The sequence below is a fragment of the Propithecus coquereli genome, unplaced genomic scaffold (genome assembly GCF_000956105.1).
Source record: "Propithecus coquereli isolate 6110/MARCELLA unplaced genomic scaffold, Pcoq_1.0 Scaffold122, whole genome shotgun sequence".
Classification (NCBI taxonomy): Eukaryota; Metazoa; Chordata; class Mammalia; order Primates; family Indriidae; genus Propithecus; species Propithecus coquereli.
Window position 1 is genome coordinate 4,898,555 of NW_012136303.1, and position 6,507 is coordinate 4,905,061.

Genomic DNA, 6,507 nt, shown 5'->3' on the forward strand with positions numbered 1-6,507 from the left:
CAGCAAAGCTCACAAAAGAACAATTTCATTGGAGAGGGAGAGAACATGGTGGGTCAAACATGAGTCAGGATGCCAATCCTAGCTTATCCTTAAACAAGTTGCTTCACCTCTCTGAACCTCAATTTATTGGTCAGTAAAATAGGGAAAATAATGCTTACTTCATTGGTTTGCTTTAAAGATCAACATGCTATTGTAGCAAGACTGCCAATATCCTCCAATACCCATTCTACCCTTCTATAGTATTAATATTTTTTGTAGAGACAGGGTCTTGCTATTGCTCAGGTTGGTCTTGAACTCCTGACCTCCAGCAATCCTCCAGCTTCAGCCTCCCAGAGTGCTAGGATTAGAGGCATGAGCCACCATGCCCAGCCCTAATCCTTATAGATATTTGATTGTGTGATAGTTCCATGGGGTGAGGGCATAGGGTAAGAGGAATGAAAGATATAATTTAAAATACATAGATTCTGTTTGGTTTTGTAAATATCCTCCACATGGGAAAACTTGAACAGGCAAGCAGAAAGAATAAGCGAATGGAATGCATGAATCTAAGACTGATGTTTCTGGTAATGGTGAGTTCCAAGTATGATCACAGGAATATGTGGCTGAGAAGGGGTGAAGGAAAGGTTTCTGAGAATATAAAGTCTGGGAATTGGAAGGTGCAAATGGCACAAGAGTCAGTAACAGTGGCTTCCCTGAGACCAATACCTGGAGTTGAGGTGAAGGGAAAGATTGTAAGCTGAGAATGCACAAGGACTCCAAAATGCTAAGTAAAACGGGAAGATGTGGGAGAGAAACAGGAAAGAATGTAACACCGGCAAAAAGAAGAATAATCTTTCCTGGGAACCTACTCTGGACCAAACTCTTTGACACAGCTTATCTCCTTGACTATGTGAGAGTAAATATTAATATGCAGTCCTAATAGATTAATATATGTGTGTAGTAGATATTAATGTATTGCTAGTCCTCTGAGAGCAGATATTAACATCCTTTTGTTATGTATGAGCACACTGAGACTGTCACAACTGTGGCCATTGGCCCAGTGTGACAAGGCTGAGATTTGAAGCAGCTAGATTCCACCTTTGGTCTCCACAACCTACCTTTTCTTTCACGACAGATGGAAAGGTCACTGCATGACCCCGAAATGCACACAAATATACCAAAGAAAACAAAGCTGACAGGAGGTGGTATTAAACTCATCCCCTCAACCATCCAAATGTATCAGTGCCTCCAAATGCTAGTTGAGACAGATGAGAGAGGAACAGAGATGCTGACAAGTGCTGACTTTAGCCAGGGAATCTGCCGGTCACAGGGTTCCTGGAGAGGCTGATGCAAACAGTTCTTGATCCACAAGGTCAGAAGTAAAGTGATTAAAGAAATACAAGCTACATACACGTGCCTATAAACTCCGCAACTGATTTAACTCCTGTCTCCAAAACGCTTGCCTCCTGATCTGTAAAGTGGGTATAATTACATCGTCATTTTTTGCAAGATTCCCACGTGGTAAATGTCAGGACCGCCTTGCTGAAATAACAGGAAAATAATGATTTTCTAATAACAGCTAAAGATTAATCTTATGAGCTGTTTTCTCTGCTGGCAGGCAACCTGCTGGGACTCTGTTTTCACAAGCATCTGAAGGTAGTGAGTTATCTCACTTGATTGTTCACAGTTACAGGTTAATCTTTAGCTGTTATTAGAAAATTATTATTTTTCCGTTATTTCAACACGGCAGTCCTTACAATAAAGTCCTCAGTATGCTTAACAAAGTACCAGGCACTTAAGAAGCGCCTAGTATGTTATAATCTTCATCATAAGTACGATGGAGGTCTTTTTAAAAATTAATACAATGCAATATGACTTATTTGGAAATGTACCGAAAAATAAGGGCTGGCAAATGGATAAAAGTATAGTGTGATAAAATACAGTAAATTTTCAATGATAAAAGTTAATGGTAAAAGGTTCACTGTAAATTCTTTCAACTTTTGTTTGAAAATATTCATAATCCAAAGTTGGAAATAAGTAACGCACGGTGGTACGCTTTGGGGGAAGGGAGAGCTAAGTTTTATTTTTGTTTTTTTAATAGAAAGGGTACAAAGAAAACAACTAAAATGGGCGAGCTCTCCCTCAATTCTGCCCCGCCTTTGGGCCGCGGGCCGTTAGTAATGCTGCTTGAATGAAATCATCGAGGACCGCTTGCGAAATGCCAAATCCTCGAGAGCGAGGCTGGAGGCTGCCAAACCCGCGTAGGGGAAAGAGACGCCTCCGAGCGCCCCATCCCGCCGCGGGTCGAGGAGGTGGGGCTGGAGCAAGCGCTAGCGGAAGCGAGGCTGGGCTGTTACCGGGGGCTCAGGAGGGACAGCCCAGGCCAATATGCGCCGCATGTAAATACCTTGGCAGGGGGTGGGGGCGCGGGGAAGAGAAGCATCGAATTTCAAAAAAAAGACCAAACCCCCACAGCCCGAGCGGGCGGGCGCGCGCGATGGGCGCCCTTTGGCTGCGGGAGCGAGTGGAGGATGCTGGGAAGGAGGTAAAATGGCCACCGGCGGCGGCGCGGAGGAAGAGAGGAAGCGGGGGCAGCCGCAGCTCCTGCCCCCGGCGCGGCCACCGGCCCGGGGCGAGGAGGCTCAAGGCGGACGCGAGAAAATGGGCTGGGCCCAGGTGGTGAAAAATCTAGCCGAAAAGAAGGGCGAGTTCCGAGAGCAGCGGCCACCGCGGCGGGAGGAGGAAAGCGGCGGCGGCGTGGGCGGCGGGCTCGGCGCCCCAGCGGGCCTGGCTGTGCCGGACCTCGGCGACTTCCCCCCGGCCGGCCGCGGGGACCCAAAAGCCCGCCGGAGAGACCCGGCCGGCGAGGCGGCGGACCCCCGCAAGAAGAAGGGCGCTGTCGAGGCGGGCAGAAGGAAGAAGGCCGAGGCGGCGGCAGCCATGGCGGCCCCGTTCGGGCCCAGCGAGGCCGAGGACGCGGCTGAGCGGCCCCTCCAGGACGAGCAGGCGGCGGCAGCGGGCCAGGGGAAGGGTCGCTTCCTCGTCCGCATCTGTTTCCAGGGAGACGAGGGCGCCTGCCCGACCCGGGACTTCGTGGTGGGAGCGCTTATCCTGCGCTCCATCGGCATGGACCCCAGCGACATCTACGCTGTCATCCAGATCCCGGGCAGCCGCGAGTTCGACGTGAGCTTCCGTTCGGCGGAGAAGTTGGCCCTGTTCCTGCGCGTCTACGAGGAGAAGCGAGAGCAGGAGGACTGCTGGGAGAACTTTGTGGTCCTGGGGCGGAGCAAGTCGAGCTTGAAGACGCTTTTCATCCTCTTCCGGAACGAAACGGTGGACGTGGAGGACATTGTGACCTGGCTCAAGCGCCATTGCGACGTGCTGGCCGTGCCCGTGAAAGTGACCGACAGGTTTGGGATCTGGACCGGGGAGTACAAGTGCGAGATCGAGCTGCGCCAGGGGGAGGGTGGAGTCAGGCATCTGCCGGGGGCCTTTTTCCTGGGGGCCGAGAGGGGCTACAGCTGGTACAAGGGGCAGCCCAAGACGTGCTTTAAATGTGGTTCCCGGACCCACATGAGCGGCAGCTGCACGCAGGACAGGTGCTTCAGGTGCGGGGAGGAGGGGCACCTGAGCCCTTACTGCCGGAAGGGCATCGTGTGCAACCTCTGTGGCAAGCGAGGACACGCGTTTGCCCAGTGTCCCAAAGCAGTTCACAATTCCGTGGCAGCTCAGCTAACCGGCGTGGCCGGGCACTGAACACCCGCCTGCCTGCCAGGGTGAACACACAGCCAGCTTACCCCTCTTAAGTGCCAAAACTTTTTTTTAAACCGTTTTTTATCGTTTTTGAAGGAGATCTTTTCTAAACCTACAAGAGACATCTCTCTATGCCTTCTTAAATCGCGTTTACTCCATTTCAGCCTGATCGGAATTGGTGACTCTGTCATCAGTAACGACTACCGTGAACTGTAGCGTGCAGATGTGTCGCCCCTCCCTTTTTTAAAGTTTTATTTTCGTTTTTGTATTGAGTTTTTTTTTTTTTTTGTACTTTTTACTGCCCCCTCCCCATACCTTGTTTTCTCCGTGGATTTTCATCCTTTGGGCTGCCTTGCTCATCTTTATGCCTCGGCACTAGGTACGGGGCCCAACACGTGGTAGGCACTCCATCAGTGTTTGTTGAAGTGAGAACATTGTTGACTGGCTTCTGTCAGAGTGTCTACCTCTTGCAGCTCTTCCCCTCCCCTTTTAATTTGCTGCTTCTAATCTATGTGGTCTGAGAATTTGTGAAACCAGTGTTGTTAGAAGTGTATATAATTTGAATCAATAAGCTCTGAATGGTGGCCAGGGGCCTCTCTTGTGGCATAAAGATGCATGGACTTTGCGACAGCTCTTCTGGTGGCTCAGAAGCCATTTTTCGTGGAATCATGGAATCTAGAGTACTCCTGCTGGAAAGGACCTGAGAATTGGTTTAGACTAATCCCTTGGTTTTCCAGCAGGTGAAACAGGCCCAGAGAGGTTAAATGACTGGGTCAGAATTCACATCGCTGTCTGATGCCAGAGCTAGCCTATAGTAGAGTTCCCTGACCCCAAGCCCGGTGCTCCGTCCACTACCTCTCACACTTCACAACAAATTTCCTCCACACCTGAGGGCCCAGAAAGTCTGATCTTTCCAGAATGATGAGCCCAGGGGAATGCTGAGAGATCATCTGGGGAGGGGGCAGAAAGAGAAGGTTTAGCAGGGGCTTCTCAGTTCTTGGGAGATAGGAAGGGACCAAGGAACAAACTCCAGAGTGCATTTGTTGCTCCCTGGGGTGCCACATGTGGATTAATGTCTGCCAGATTCTTAGGAGGCCTTACCCTTCCCCATTCATTGCCACCAGTAAGACATGGGGGTGCCCCTGAGTAAAGAAACCTACCAAAGGTTTACGTTTGCACCTTACCCTCAATAGCTAGGAACCGTAGAGAAGCAGCTAGCCGAACTCATCTACAACCTCCTGACTCTGGGGAGAAGGATGGTTTTAACCCAGAATTACGAGTGAGCTGTTAACTCTGAAATGTACCTGGGAAACAGGCCTAAGCGAGAGGTCATGGGTCAACTTAAGTTACCAAGTTAAAGTAGAAAAGACACTACACTGCTTTTTTTAGTTTTTGTCTTTCCTTTGCTATATGTTTTTTTGCTATTTCCTTGTGGCTTAGAATGTAAAATTGAGTGTTTTGTTCTGAATAAATATTTATCTTTTGTATTGCTAACACTGGTGCACTATTTCCTTTCAAAGTTAGATGCACAGTTACACTGACTGTAGTTCAATCCCTACTTGCCTATACACCATTTGTTTGCTCTGCAAATTTCCCACCCCTGCAGGCAACACTTAGCACCTGCTGTGTTGTTGCCAGGCCCTCTAGAGCTGTTACCTAAACTCAACTCATCGCAATCACTTAGCACACCTTTAAAACTCAGGTTTTTAAGCCCTAATCCACCTCCAAGCAATCAGAATCCCTAGAGTGAGTGAAATATTTTTAAGTAATTATCTCCAAGCTGATGGGTAGCCAGGTTTGAGAACAGTTCTGAATGGTATAAAACAGGCGAGCCAGACTCTGCCCTCAGGGAGATTACAAACCGTGGGAAAGAGGGAGGAGGATGCTTCCTCTTAGAGTTATTGTAAGTGCCATTGAGTGGGATGCAAAGTATTCTTAGGTTTTAGAAAAACGTTCTCTTACCCTACAAGGAAGGAAGACAGAAAGGGGGTGGGGGGAAGGGAATGGAAGGTCCAGGAAACTTCCCAGATGTCTGAGTCACTCCTCCAAGCTAGCTCCTGGAGATTGGGCCTGCCGGCAGGACACAGTCAAGGTCTCTGGGTCCAGTGCCCTGTAGACCCCAGATACAACCCTCTGAAGGACTTTACAGCTCAAAATGTTAAGATGATCTGATCCTAAGAGTTAAAAAAGTTCTCAACATACTGACACTCTGACTCAGTGGTGTTAGGATATTTCTAGAGCTGATCTGGAGTTGGGGCCTAGTGAGTTCTTGCCAGTTCAGCCCCTCTCCTTCCTGTCTTCCAAAGCAACCAGACCCTCCCCTTGCCTCCCTCCCATCCCTCTTTCCCTTCTCTGCCAGCGATTTCCCTCCCTCTCACAGGGCTGGAGGCCAGAGGCCGGGAGAAAGCCTGTATTCACCACACTCCCCACCCCCTTCCTCAAAGCAGGCACTGTGCCAAGGAGCCTCGATGGAAAGAACCTTCCCTCTCCTTGCTCCTCCCCCCACTCCCCGGGAGGGAGCAGAGGAAGAAACTGTTTCCCTGCCCATCCCCCACAGGATCCGCTCCAGGGCCTCCCGCCTGGCGTTTCAGGGACAGCCTTGGGCTAGAACGCAACAAACTTCCCCCAGCTTCCTTTCCCCATCAGGCAGCCCCCAATTTACAATTCTTCACTGTTTATGAGCTCCTGGAAAGTGTGCACAGATCCCCAGACTGAGGCTGGCTGACTAGAGTACATTTATTCATTCAGCTTCAACCAATACTGAGGGCTGGTAGA

At 49.7% G+C, this 6,507-nt stretch overlaps 1 protein-coding gene across 1 annotated transcript; it reads left to right on the forward strand.

Annotated features, from left to right (window-relative positions):
- Positions 1-2,320: 2,320 nt before the first annotated feature.
- On the forward strand, positions 2,321-5,226 carry ZCCHC3 (zinc finger, CCHC domain containing 3). The gene has a single exon (XM_012637735.1). The coding sequence runs from the start codon at positions 2,530-2,532 to the stop codon at positions 3,733-3,735; it is 1,206 nt and encodes a 401-aa protein (XP_012493189.1). The 5' UTR covers positions 2,321-2,529; the 3' UTR covers positions 3,736-5,226.
- Positions 5,227-6,507: the final 1,281 nt, after the last annotated feature.

Bases quoted from the DNA above. Each gene is read 5' to 3' on its own strand.
- ZCCHC3 (XM_012637735.1), top strand. From the start codon at position 2,530: ATGGCCACCGGCGGCGGCGCGGAGGAAGAGAGGAAGCGGGGGCAGCCG.